This window comes from Microtus oregoni, unplaced genomic scaffold (assembly GCF_018167655.1).
Source record: "Microtus oregoni isolate MIOR12 unplaced genomic scaffold, Mior012 000011F_ref0000422, whole genome shotgun sequence".
NCBI classification, from domain to species: Eukaryota; Metazoa; Chordata; class Mammalia; order Rodentia; family Cricetidae; genus Microtus; species Microtus oregoni.
The window spans coordinates 8,831,776-8,846,221 of record NW_024543070.1 but is presented as its reverse complement, the minus strand read 5'-3'; the positions used below and the strand labels follow the sequence as shown (position 1 = coordinate 8,846,221).

At 44.1% G+C, this 14,446-nt stretch overlaps 1 protein-coding gene across 1 annotated transcript; it reads left to right on the top strand.

Moving 5' to 3' along the window:
* The first annotated feature begins 5,323 nt into the window (after positions 1 to 5,323).
* On the top strand, positions 5,324 to 6,130 carry LOC121453592 (flavin reductase (NADPH)). Its single transcript, XM_041660466.1, has one exon. The coding sequence runs from the start codon at positions 5,395 to 5,397 to the stop codon at positions 6,013 to 6,015; it is 621 nt and encodes a 206-aa protein (XP_041516400.1). The 5' UTR covers positions 5,324 to 5,394; the 3' UTR covers positions 6,016 to 6,130.
* The last annotated feature ends 8,316 nt before the right edge of the window (positions 6,131 to 14,446 follow it).

The window sequence follows — 14,446 nt, the reverse complement described above, 5'->3', positions numbered from 1 at the left end:
GGAAGCACTCTATATATGAGAGGCTATTTTTGGCCTCCCCTAGGAGGAGAAACAGCTACTAAGCTGAAGTCTCCAGAAGAGCTGTCTGCTGATCCTGAGCAGTAGAGGGCTGTAAAAAAAAAAAAAATCCTCTCTCTCCGTTAGATGTGAATAAACTCCAAGGCGTAATTCATTCTCTGCTTCCCACGTGGAATCAAACTGAGAGCAAACGTGGTCCTGAAGCGATATCACACCCCTGTCCTCTTCATCTTGCCCTTCTCCCCTCTTAATGATTCTCCCAGGACTGCCTCCTCAATAACTCTCTTGCACACAGATTCCTGTCTCAGGACTTTGAGGGAATGCATTCCAGGACAAGCTCATCTTCCTGGGTACAGGGAGAAAGAAAGGGTGTCTTGCTTTAAAAAAAAAAAAAGTCCCTAAAGAAGAGTTATACAGATCTTGATGAGATGAGGTCCTTGGGTTTAGGGCCTGGTTCTATGACCTGGGTCATTTGCCACATCTCTCTTCAGAGATTAAATGGACCTTGGGTCAAAGTCCACCCTCTTGGAGTCTTCCTATCTGAAATTTGAAAACTATATGCTTTCACTTTCCCAACTTCCTTACATCTGTAAAGCTTTTAAACTAACAAGTCTCACAAGAAGTTTATAGGGATGGCTACAAGAGTATCTTAGCCATAAGGTTTTGAAGTTAATGTGTTTTCCCTCTACAGTATAATCTTTCCTGGATTTAACAACCAGCATCAAAGCTATTTCAAAAAAAAAAAAAAATCCTGACCAGCACAGAGGTGACCACAGGCAGCTGTGCCATGAGAATGAGTCATAAGTCATAAGATGCGGCATAATCTCTCCACACCCCAAGTGCTGTCGCCATCCCTTCTTCCTATTGGCCCATTAAAATTCACAAGATGCTGTTGAATGCATCCTGTGTGCCACCATCACCACCCCTGTCTCTTTCTCTCTCTGTGGTGAAAACTGACACCGTCTTTGGCTTCATTACAAACACAAATAACCGAATAAAAGAAGAAGAATCAAGTACTCTATATGACAAGAAGAAAAATGTGTGTGGTGCTAGGGCATAAAAGAGGTGGACTTCCTGCTGGGTGGTGGTGGCACACGCCTTTAATCCCAGCACTAGGGAGGGAGAGGTAGGCAGATCTCTGTGAGTTCGAGTTCAGCCTGGTATACAAGAGTTAGTTCCAGGACAGGCACCAAAGCTACAGAGAAACCTTGTCTCGAAACAAAAAAAAAGAGGTGGCCTTCCCCCATGGTGACTGAGGTAAAGGCCTATGGTGGGTAGGGTAAAGAAAGGTAAGGCCCAGCAAGAACCATCAGAAAAAAAGTAAGAGAGAAGGTCAAAGACTGTAGCAGAAGGAACTGCAGTAGAATATTGAAGCATTTGAATGAGTAGAAACACTATTAAAAAATAAATAAAAGGGAGGTGATAAAACTGCATGAGAAAACCACACGGATGGGCTCCTGGGTAACCCTGAGCTAATCTGGACCCAGGTCACACAGGACCAAAGGCCACCAAGTGATGAGTCTGTTCCTACATCCAGTTTAACTGGAGCTTGATACCATAAGCTCACCCGTCCACAGCAGGTCAACATGAGCTCAGGAACCTGGCTCTCTCCTCCTGGGCCCATTGGCCTCTATTGGTGTCATCTCAGTCTTTCCTATTACCAACCACTGAAGAATGAGGGGTGCAGTGCCCTGGTGACAGACGTGATGGATGTGCAGAGCTTGAATAGAGAGGGTAAGGGGAGTCACTGGTCATAGCTGGGAACTGATGGAGGAAGGTCATTGGTTAAATAAAAAGAAACTGCTTGGCTCTCATTGGTTAGAGATAGGTGGGAGGAGTAAACAGAACAGAACGCTGGGAGGAAGAGGAAGTGAGCTCAGACTCCACAGCTCTCCTCTCGGGAGCAGACACCTCAGAGAGAGAGATGCCATGCTCTGCTCTTCCGGGCAGATGCACGCCATGAAGCAAGCCGCCAGGTTAGACATGCTGAACCTTTCCTGGTAAGACCGGTGCTCACAGATTATTAGAGATGGGTTGATCGGGATATCAGAATTAGCCTGCAAGTACTAGAGCTAAAGGGCCAAGCAGTGTTTAAATGAATACAGTTTGTGTGTTGTTATTTCAGGTAAAGCTAGCCGTGCGGGCAGCGGGGTTGCTGGGGACGCAGCCCCGCCGCTCATATTACTACAGGGAACCATGCCCCCTCCTTTTCTAGAGTTAATCATATAGACAATCCCCAAAGGCACTTCTGCCTGGCAGGCAGATCTAGAGCAGACTGGTTAGCAGTGGTTTCTAAGCACTTGACTTTTGTTTTTCCTTAAACGCCTGAGTAGCATTCAGAGTAAGGCTAACAAGCTCCAGCTTTGCCAATAATAACCCAAGAAAATGTGAAGGACACTCTATCCAGTGAGAAACGCATACAGTGCTGAAGATAGTCAAGGGGAAGGGCCTTGAGATCGTCCTCAAACATGAAAGACAGTGTGGGGAAAGGAAGGGGCCTTGACTCAAGGTCTCCTTGGGGCAATGTTAACTCCGCCCTTTAGTCCGTTTTAAAGCCTCTTATTGTGTTCCAGGGCCAGGGACCCTAGTGGATCCAGCGGAGCCCATTACTGAACTTACAGGAACAGGGACATACAGGAATGGGACCTTTATGTCCAGGGTCAAATCCTCCCTGTCTCCAGTCAGGAAAGCTGACCATGGGAAGGAGTCCCCCTCCTTCTGCTGAAGCCTTCCAGCAAGAAAAGCTGACCCCAGACCACTGGAGGTGAAAGGCCAAGTCAATGAAGTTTGCTGTTTTACAGAAAACTGGGCCTTCTCAAGAAGTGGGAGTAACAAAATGCACAGCACCATACACACAAAAATGTCACTTTGTCAAACTCTTTAGAAGTGTAAAAGCAAAGGGAAATAAAATAAATGAAGGCAGAGGACTGTTGAGTACCCAAAATGGAAGGCTGTGGAGACTCACTTTAGATTCTTTTCTTGTTGGGTTGGTTGGTCTTTTTGTTTTTTGTTTGTTTGGTTGTTTTATTTTTTGTTTGTTTGCTTGTTTTTATTTTTGAGACAGGATTTCTCGGTGTTACAGTCCTGGTTGTCCTAGAACTCACTTTGTAGACCAGGTTGACCTCAAACTCCCAGAGATGAGCCTGCCTCTATCTACCAAGTACTGGGATTTTAGATTCTTAAAGTTTAACTTTGATTTTACAGCACAGTTGCTCATTTTTCGATCACTAAACAACAAGCTCATAAGAGGAGATAGATTCCAAGTATCTTACCTCCTGGAATGTTGCATGAGGCTTACTCAATGTGGAACATGTACATTACAGATCACCCTCAACTGAGATAACCCAGCTTGGGGGTTTCCCAGGCTCCTTCGCAATGGAGATCACTCTCTAAAGGAAGGGACGAATCATGTCAGAGAAAAGTCATTTTCTAAATCACTACTTCCAGAAAGCCCCGCTGGACAACTAGATTGGAATTTGCTTTCCCCTGACAGAAAGCTCCCGAAACTCAGTGGGCACTGGGGAGAGTGCCTGTGTAAAAACGTAGTACTACATCTCTGGAGTTAAAGTAAATCAGGCCATGGAACAGAAATAATCGCATCCATTCTCTTCTCTATAATGCTCAAGCTTAACCACACACAGGAGGGGAAACTGAGATGCATGTGTGCTTTCTTATCCTGCACCAGGGAACATAACAGAGGAGGAAACAACAGTCAAGGAGCAAAATAGATAAAAGGCATCAGTTCAGCTTGGGGGGGAGCCCTACTTGCTCTAAGCAAGGCTTCTGAGCTCCAACCAGTGGGGTTCGCACAGGGGCACTGGAAGCCAGGCGCTGGTTCATCACACTAACAATGCATTTCTCAAGTTCTACTCACACCCAGGTATTAGGTAAAATATTTGATCTTCACATTGTCATTTAATTTTCACAATAATCTTAGAGGACCCTAATAGTCTTCCCACAACACAATTTAGGAAATTGAGTCTCAAAAAGATCAAATAAATTGCCCCAGGTCACACAAATACAAAGAGCAGGACTTCAAACTAGAATGGCCAGCCACCAGATGCCATGCCTTTTGTCTCTCTTCTTTGGGCCATTAAGGACTCAGACCATCTCTTCTTCTTCTCTCCAGTCCAGTCAGCGTAGCAGAAGGTCGGAAAACAGCACTCACCCAAGCAGCTCAGATTCATGTCAAGCTTACAGTTCTCATGAGGACACACACTTTCTCTGCTGGAAGGGCAGGTAGACCCAGGCTCCAGACTGATGAAAATAAAAACAGATCACTAGGTAGGAGCACTTTCTGGTTATCACATCCATCAGAAGGAAGCCTTCTTAAAGGCCAAGGCGGAAGTTGTGACACTGTACCACTGAGGGGGAATTGGTGTCTGTCTATAAAGATGTTTGCCCTCATGACAGGGCCGTCTGAATCAAAGGCACCTGAAGTAAACATGGCTGTTCCCAGGAGGTCATCATTCAGTTATGACCAATTATTGACAGCAGTATGCCCTCCTGGTAAACTCAGAGGGTCAGAAGCAAAAGAAGACCCTGAAGCCCAAGAGAGCCACAACAGCGGCAGCAGAGGACCCAGCCTAGGAGGGATCCAACATGTCACCAAACAAGCAGACCTCACTACTGGATAGCTGGATGTGTTGTGCACAAACCAACTCCAATGTTTGCAGTTGGTTTTCTTCCTTTGTTCTTTTTTCTTTTTTTTTTTTAACTTTTTGGGGGCCCACCTCCACTTCTCAAATAAATATACTGAGACTTGGTCTTACTTATGAAGGCTTGGCCTTAGCTTGGCTTGTTTCTAGTCAGCTTTTCTAACTTAAATTATCCCGTTACCCTTTTGTCTCTGGGCTTTTGCCTTTCTTTATTATATAAATCTTTCCTTCTTACTCTGTGGTTGGCTGTGTGGCTAAGTGGCTGACCCCTAGTGTTCTTCTCTTCTCCTTTTCTCGATCCTTGCTCTCTTCCCTAGATTTCTTCTCCTGTGTATTCTTTCTGCCCACCAGCCCCACCTATTTCTCTCTCCTGCCTAGCTATTGGCTGTTCCCTTCTTTATGAATCCAATCAGGTATTTTAGACAGGCAAAGTAACACTGCTTTGCCAAGCTAAACAAAAGCAACATAAAAGAATGCACCACATCTTTGCATCATTAAACAAATACTCCACAGCATAAAGGAACGTCACACATCTTCAACTAATATTCCACAACAAGCGTTGACTATTCAAATTCTTTTGACCTAAAGCAGGAATGTCAGGCTAGGTTTCTAAATGGACCTAAAAAAAAAAACTGGCAGGACCGCGCGCTACCTTGCAGCCACTGGGTTCCCGCGCGTCCTCGCAGCACGCAGCCTTTCGGACCCAGGACCCCGCAGCATGACTGTCAAGAAGATCGCGATCTTCGGTGCCACCGGCAGGACCGGGCTCACCACATTGGCGCAGGCGGTGCAAGCAGGTTATGAGGTGACAGTGTTGGTTCGTGACTCCAGCAGGCTTCCAGCAGAGGGGCCCCAGCCAGCCCACGTGGTGGTGGGAGATGTTCGGCAGGCAGCCGATGTGGACAAGACCGTGGCTGGGCAGGATGCTGTCATCGTGCTGCTGGGCACTGGCAACGACCTCAGTCCCACTACAGTAATGTCCGAGGGCACCCGGAACATTGTGGCAGCCATGAAGGCGCATGGAGTGGACAAGGTCGTGGCCTGCACCTCGGCCTTCCTGCTATGGGACCCAACCAAGGTGCCCCCACGCCTGCAGGATGTAACTGATGACCACATCCGGATGCACAAGGTGCTACAGGAGTCGGGCCTGAAATACGTGGCTGTGATGCCCCCACACATAGGGGACCAGCCGCTAACTGGAGCCTACACAGTGACCCTGGATGGACGAGGGCCCTCAAGGGTGATATCTAAGCATGACCTGGGCCACTTCATGCTACGCTGCCTTACAACCAATGAGTATGACGGACACAACACCTACCCCTCCCACCAGTACGAGTAGGACCCTGGCCCTGGTTGGGGAATGGCATCCTGAGAAGTGACACAGAGAGGGATCAATAAACTTTTAGCCAAGAGCTTCAAATTGTTTCAGAACACCCAAAAAAAAAAAAAAAAAAAAAAAACTGGCAATACTTTTAGCAAAATGAGAAAGGCTAGGCAGACGACCCAAGCTTTGAGATACTTCCTCCGTATCCCCCACTGCATGGGATCTCCCCATTTGCCTAAGCATAGCGTCCTCTGGGATAGTTGTTCTGCATTCCTGAACCTTATTGTTCACTTCCTGAATCCAGAAGCCTGGGCGGGTGTTTTTTTAACAAGTACCACAAAGTCTTTTAGGATCAGATGAGACAGGGAAACACATGCCTGTCTCACAAAATGTCCTCTCTTACACAAGGCATAAAAATGTGGCAAGTTAAAAAAAAAACTGAGCCAAGCAGTGGTGGCCCATGTCTTTAATCCCAGCACTTGAGAGGCAGAGGCAGGCGGATCTCTGTGAGTTCGAAGCCAGCCTGGTCTACAAGAGCTAGTTCCAGGACAGGCTCCAAAGCTACACAGAAACCCTGTCTCGAAAAAGTTTGAATGAAAGTTTAGTAGTTTCAGGATAATGTTTTTTTTATGTTAAAATAAAACAGTGGGGGGGGGAACCTTTGAAAGAATAGTGACTAAATTAATACAGACCACTTAGAAATTATCTTCAAAAGCAAGATGATTTTTAATAAAATGCCCAGCATAGCATATATAAAGACTTGTTCCCCTGAAGCAAATGGGCTAATAGACGTGCTAATAGACAAGATGCATTTGGAATTCAAATAAAGGTAAAACACAGCAGCTTCACTGGAGAGCTGGCTCTATTTTTAGAGAGCATTTTCTTAGGAACTTCACAGCTGAAACTAGGAAGTGCCCTCCAAGAGCGTCATTGAAAAAGATCTTGATGCCAGCTACGAGGCTACCCAGGCCCTGACTAGAAGGAGCGTAGGAGACCCTTCTCTGTTTTTATTGGCTGGCCTGCAGGCAAGGTAAAATGAGAGAGTGGGGAACTGTCCAAAGCTACCAATTTTGCGACCTTTAAACTCGGCATGATTTCATCATCTGTAAAGCAGGGTAAATGAAACCTTCCTGTCATGGTTGTCATGGTTGTCTTATCCCAAGAACAAAGGGAGAAAAGCCTCTGTAAAGGCTCAGTACACATGAGAAGTAAACAGTTTGAACTTCTTATGGAGTAGGGATGGGGGATGATAAGTCTAGCCTGAGCTACATAGCAAGCTCATGGCCAGTCTAAGCTAAGCAGTAAGATACAGTCTTAAAAAATAATAAATGATATATACGTGTACCTTAATGTAGGTGTCATGGACTTTCCTGAGCTTTACCTATGCTGAAAGGCTAAATATGAAGATTTTATGTAATGTGTTTCCTGTGGCTGGGTTCCCACATTCTCCATTAACCAACTCCATGGTCCTTTGTCCCTCCTACTAGATCTTCCTCTCCTGGACTCAGCGTATGAAAGAACCATACCTTACTGACAGCCATATTCTACACTCACTAACAAAGATCGCTAAACAAACACCATCAGGTCACCTAGTCTGTCATTGATCTGGCACTTTCTTCTAGAGTGTTTTTCACCACCCATGGTTTCCTCTCTACACTAAATTGCAGCTTCATTGTGCTCAGAGGTTGCACGGACTTCTTTCCTTACTCAGCACCCAAGTAGAGCTTTCTACCCTGCAAATGAGCAACCTCCTTCCAGCATGAGAAGACGAGGTTCCTAACTAGCATGCAAGTTACTCAGCATCAAGTCACGTTGTCCCTGATCTCCCTGAGCTTTAAGACTGGAAACAGCTTAAATCAACATATATTCCCATGCTAATTTATGCCACCCAGGACCCAGAATCTCCACGGAGGATGGCCTCCTCCTGAGAGTGGCAGCAGAGGGAAATGCTCGGGGAACTGAATTCTTTCAGAATGGTTTCTGTATTTTCCCATGGAAGCTAAATTGGTTATGGAGGGAGTGGGGTTGTTTCCTTGTTTCACACAGGGTCTTTCACTGACTGCCCTGGAATTTGCTGTATAGACCAAGCTGGCCTCAAACTCTTTCCTCAGTCTCCCATACCCCTGGGCTGGAGTCCTGGGACAACAGGTCTGTCTACCACACCCCATTGCATGTTTTGCTTTATTCAAAATCAAAATCCATTCTGATAAAATTCTCTATCTCCTGTCTTATCCTTTATCTCCTTCCTCTCGGCGAAAGAAAACACTAAGTCAACACTCCAGGCAGCAATGTTCTGGTATTCCATGAGGCACGAGGCATGCAGTCCTTGGTCAGCTACCAAAATTGAGAAAATTACAAAAGTTGAAAGACCAATATCTGGTCTTTTCCATTGGTGATGGAAATGACCAATATCTAGAAACAGACTGAAATTTCTTTACTTATTTGGCTTGTTTTATATTTTCATCCAAGCATCAAGGAATACAGTGTTTTACTGTGTTACATCCTTCACCTTGGAAGGCGATTTATATAAGATTTTTGAAAAAGCAAGTCACTATATAAGTCTTGGCCGATGGGAGTTCCAGTAAGTCTTGTTTGCCACCTAGAGTTGTCATCATGAATTCTGCTTGCGTCTGATGTTTAAAGTGTCCATCAACTTTTCTATGCAGAAGTGTCTCCATGCTCCAGCAATGTTTTGAATTTCAGTACAAATTATTCTAATGTTGCTTGAACTGCATTGCTGGATGGAAACCAAACCCACAAGGCCAGGCTCTTCAGAGACATTGGTCTTCCTGGTGTCTGATGAGATATACTATACCCATGATCTTGGTCTCAGCCAACTGGCTGGGAGTCACTGATCCAAAGCAGGGGGCAGGGCATGGGTGAATCAGTACCATGGTGTGAGGATTAAATCACGAACTGTTCTCAACAGGATGATCATTAGATGGTGAGTCCATGCTACACATATCACTGTCAGAAAACATTGGCAGGATGTTCCCTGCCTATCCTAACCTTTCCAAAAAGGCAGAGATGAGAGAATGCACCCGGTAGCTCAGGTACACAAATCACAAGAAGAAGTCACCACAAGGTTATATATGTTCTTCAACCCACTAGATAGTTTCACTCCGAAATATGTGATTCGGTCTTTAATTTGTGCAGATTATGGCCCAGTCATGGGCTCAGGTTCTTCTTAGTGGGAGCACCTTGCTACTTTAAAACCTCTTTCTGCTTCTCTTGGCTTAGCAACTCGGTATAGGAGTGGGAAAGGAGAATCGGAAGGATGCTTATGTCGTGATGGAAATGACAGTGCAGAGACTAAAAGGGACCTTGGGTAACTTTTCAAAATCTAAGCAAGCACTGAGGCAAGAAATAGGATTAATTGTCTTTATGGTTCTATCCCAATAATTATGTTCCTGTCATACCTGGGGGCATTGTAATGCAAGTTTTAAAGCTATGAACTATGTCCATCATCGGTCTCTAAATTTGATAATTGGACTTCATAATCAACAAAAAAAATCAATTAAAGTGATCACTCTATATCTAGAATATGAACTTTTACCCAGTTCTAATACTGGAGACAATCCCGTACAGGAACAATCCTGGTTAGATTGGCTCCTTTTTTTTTTAATGACATTTAGCATACTAAGTTTTCCAGAAACCAGAAGAGCTCCCTGAGCCAAGAATCAGTTAGTTTGTTTGGTGAAAGGATTCCTACAGCTCTTAGAAGGTTGGAGTCACTCAGAATGTTTCGAGTCCCTTTCTAAATCAGAATGAGTTCAGCCGGGTCCGTGAGGGGAGGCATGATAAGTTGTAAGAGGGAAGACTCAACTTGGCTGCGCTGCTTTCCGTTTACCAGGTTCCTCTCGCACCGCATTTCTCCCCACAACACTCTCTTGCCCGTCAGTTTGCCATTCCTATGCACAAAGGAGGCAGAGTCCCTTAGAACTGAAGGATGTTTGGGAAGAATAAGGAGAAGGAGGAGGAGGAAAAGGAGGAAGAGGAAGAAGAGGAAGAAGAGGAAGAAGAAGAAGAAGAAGAAGAAGAAGAAGAAGAAGAAGAAGAAGAAGAAGAAGAAGAAGAAGAAGAAGAAATGAGAGAGTGGACAGGCACAAACCTTAGTTCCCCAGGCAGCAAAATTGTATAACTTCAATCCTACCCTGACCAACACAGAAGATCACAAGATAAATATGGCTGAAATCAAGGAGCCATTTTAATCCAAATAAGAGTAATTTCATGAGTGTTCAGAATCAGCCAGCATTCAGAATGGCTTCTCTGACCCTCTCTCTGAAGAGCAAATAAAATCTGTCAAGGGAAGTGAGACTGAATCAGCCCTCTCTGCAAGAAAAGAATCCATGACAGACTTCCAATAAGGATGCTCAGATGTAAACCCTCATTGCCAAACCAGAGGATACCTGGAAAGCAATTACCAAACATTTGTATACAGAGAAGGGAGAACACTCAAAGCCAAACCTAAGTACCACTGCTTCTTCCAGCGGTTTTCATGGGAAAGTAACATTAGATAGAAAATCTCACTGCCTCCTGAGAAAGAACACAGTGGGTTATGGCTCCCACAGCCGGGCTTTGGTAAGTTTCACTGTGCTGATTTGGCAGACTGAGCTTTCCGTGGCTGCAGAGAAAGAAGATCCGGAAGCTAAGGAGAATGCTTATTACAGATGTCCAAGCAATGCTTAATTGACCTCCTTGCTCTCTTTGGAAAAATCTAGGCTCATAGGCGAGTTCTATCCCTTTCATAACCTGAGTGCCTCCCACACAGGCCTGGGTCCCAGCTCTCCTTTAGAGGGAAATGGAGGTTTAGCTTCCTGCCTCCACCTCACAGCATTGCTACATTTGACTAGCATACATAAAACGCCTCAGTCAGCTTCTGGCATGAAGCAAATTCTCAACAATAAGATTAACAATTATTATTTTTAATAAATGGGTGACAAGGCTTATGGTGAAAATTCTAGATTCTTTTTGAGACAGGGTATCACTATGAAGCCCGGGATGCTATCAAATTCACTATGTAGCTCTGCTATGGCCTTGAACTCACAACTGTCACTCCTGCCTCAGCTTCTAGGATGCTAGGATTATAGGAATGTGCCACCATGGAAGGAGGCAGAGTCCCTTAGAACTGAAGGATATTTGCGAAGAATAAAGAGTCTTGTAATGTTGACATTTTCATGAAAATCATAAACTTTTCTGAGCGGACTATATAGCCAAGGGCTTCCAGAGTTGACTAACTTTCAGGCTCTTGTTTCATAGTCATTTGTCCAAAGTGCATTTCGGTAACTAGGGTATTTATTAATATTTATTATTAGATGCTGTAGGCTGTTACAAACAGAATCATGGGGGAGGAAGGACTTAGAGAATAGAGGATCCCCTGCTGGGGGCATTGCGTTCCTTACAAGAAGAAGCTCTCATTTTTGTATACCAAAAATCTTAACATCCTATCTTAAATCTTAGACATCCTATCAATCATACAGCCTCAAAGATGCCAAAATATAATCAACACACTGGACAAGCACAAGTCAGTGCTATTTTTCCTGAGTAGCTCCATTTGCAGTCAACGACATTAAGTAAATGGAAAATGAGATACGTATTTTTATAAACAGTTTGCTATTGCAGTCATAGTGACCCGGGGAAGAAAGGGTAGTCAGAGGAAGAAAACTTGGCACTAGTGCCACCAAGCAAGTAGTTCTAGGCTGCGGGGGACTCTGTGTCAGAGGTTGGAACAGCCAGCCAGGAATGTTCTAGTTTATCAAAATTTTGACATTTGGGTTTTTGATCCAAAGAACAAAGGAAATGTCGCCCTCATAAATCCTCTGCAGCCTTCTCTTACATCAAATCAGCGATCGCCGGCTTGCTTTTCAAACTCCAAGCTGATGGGAAGTGACATTTCCAGAGAAGTGGTTCGATATGGTCACATTTTGTAAGTAAATAGGCAATGTAAAAAATATGTGTTTTTACTGAGAGAGCTGGCCTTTGTATAAATAAAAACCCTCACTGACATGTATTGAATGATATGATGGTTTTAAGATTTACTATTCAGGAGCTGGTTATGGTGACGTTTGCCTGTAATCCTGGTAACTTGGGAGTTGAAGCAGGAAGATTAGGAGTTCAAGGCCATTATCAGCCACACAATGAGTTAAAGACCACCTTGAAGTATACAAGACTTTGTCTTAAAAAGTAAAGCTACCATTCAGGAAAATTTGGATTCTCCTGCACGCTTTTTGTCTTCCTGCGTTCCTATAGTCAGAGCTCATAATGTTTTGTCTTGCATTAGGAGCATCTTGTGTCTGTGATGAAGGTTCCTTCTGTGGGGTATAACTGCTCCATACTGAGGGTAAAACACTGTCTCAGCCTCACTTGTGACTGCCTGTTCTGCCAACAAAGCTCCAACACAAAATTTAGAGGAGGGAAATAGGGGACCCCCTAAGTGTGTGCACTGATCAGTTGCCCATCACTGTCTGCTCCTCATTGAAGGGCACTAATAACTTGTAGCACAACAGAATTAGAGGGATGAGATTTTTAAAAGCATAATCTCCATATGTAATGACCTAAGGGTTGGTCAAGACATGAAATGAATTCTGTTCACTGAGCGATCCCGACTTTCCGACAGCTCATCCTCGTGTGTGGGCAGGAGAGATGACACCATGCATCTCTGAATGGAAGGTCTGGGAAGAGAGCCAAGAAGAGAGTACTGTCTCTTTCCCTTGTGTCTGCTCTCCCTGCTGTGGCTTCCTTGTTTTGTTTGAAAGTATACCCAGAAAAGATTTTGATGTTTTTCTCTATTTTCTTCCTAAATAAAGTTAGATGTATCTGGGCTAGAAAATGCATTGTGACTACTAGAATAGAAAAAATGGGTATTAATAGTAACTATCAAAGAATGGTTACATACACACACATACAACCACACAAGCTAAGCCACAGTTTTCTTTCCACTTTTAAGCTATTGTGCACTTGGGACCTTTGCATTCATTAATTTAGACCATGTACCTGCTATGCCACTAAGATAGACTCAGCAAATTTCTGCCCACCACAAACAAAAATATATCATGTTGTACGTGGGTTGATGGCACTCACCTCCCCTAGGGTAGATAAAACACTCTGAGCATGGTTTTCCCATATATAGCTATAGATTAAACTTATGAGATACCTGTCCCATCATTGTTATGAGATGCCTCATAAGTATAATGTTTATGTATGAAGACTATTTCTTTTATGACCAAAGATTATATTTGTGAGATGTCTTTCCTTGGCCCTTTCCCTTTGTATTATTCATTATTACGTGAGTGGTTACTTAAAAGATATTATTTGTTAAGCAACTCTGATATTTTCATTTTGACAACAACCCTTGAGCTAACTGTGGTAGCCACATTTGGAAGATGAGCATCCAAGGCTCAGAAATGTTATGTCATGCGCGGGAACCATAGTTCTTAGAGTTCACGGAGCTGAAACTCATGCCTAGGTCTATCTGCCTCCAACGTCTACAACCCATAGGCTCTTCAATATGCAAAGATGCCAAGAACAGACTTGCAGGCCCAAAGCTGAACTGGTTATGGGGCCACTGGTACCCGTAACAACCAGAGTTACACTCCTTGCTTCCCAGCCCAGCCATATATCTGAAACCAATCACCTGCCTTTATTGACTTCCTGAGCTAACTTTAATCTTTTTACTTCTGACCTCAGTAGCTACTTGTTGTTTATCAATACTTTGGCTCTGTCCTAAATCCTGGCGTCTTGTTTGGGTTCAATCAACTCTTCCACGGTTATATGTTGGTCGCTCTGAAACCCCCATGGTGTGAATAGGATATCTGAAGACTTTGGCATGCAAGAAGAGCTAACGAACCTTTGTGGTAAGTTGTGAAGGCATGTGAATGTGTCTATGTGCTATACATAGATAAATATACATTGCAACTTAAAAAAAAAAAAACAATAGTTCAAAGATGGCCCTCTATCCAGCCTGAGGCAAGTCTACATGGAAAACCTTTGCTTCCATCAAAGACTTCCCTGAGGCCCTGCCTCACTCTGGGAGGCAGTCCTACAAAATATAAACTGACTCCATTGATCCTCTCATTCGTGTTGTTTTTCCCAGGCCTCTCTTGCCACCTACTGGCAAGAAGCAAGACTCCAGGATAAGGACACAGTAAAAGAATGAGTATTGAACAAGGCCACTGTCCTCTGCTAAATGATAAAGTCCAAAGCCCAGGTGGGCCACTCACTGTAGAAAGGCTGACGACAGCCAGAGGAAGAGGTTCTTGTACCTAAGCTGCTGTCAGCATTTATGTCTCCTTTAAGAAGTATAAACAAAATCGTAATCTTCATGCCTGAGATTGACAGAAGAGCTTCAGCTACGGGGAAGGGCGGGAAGGATTAGTTGCATATCTTGTTGTTGTGATAAACAACTTAAGGGAGACAGCTATTTTGGCTTAGATTTGGAGGGCACAGC

Bases quoted from the DNA above. Each gene is read 5' to 3' on its own strand.
- LOC121453592 (XM_041660466.1), top strand. From the start codon at position 5,395: ATGACTGTCAAGAAGATCGCGATCTTCGGTGCCACCGGCAGGACCGGG.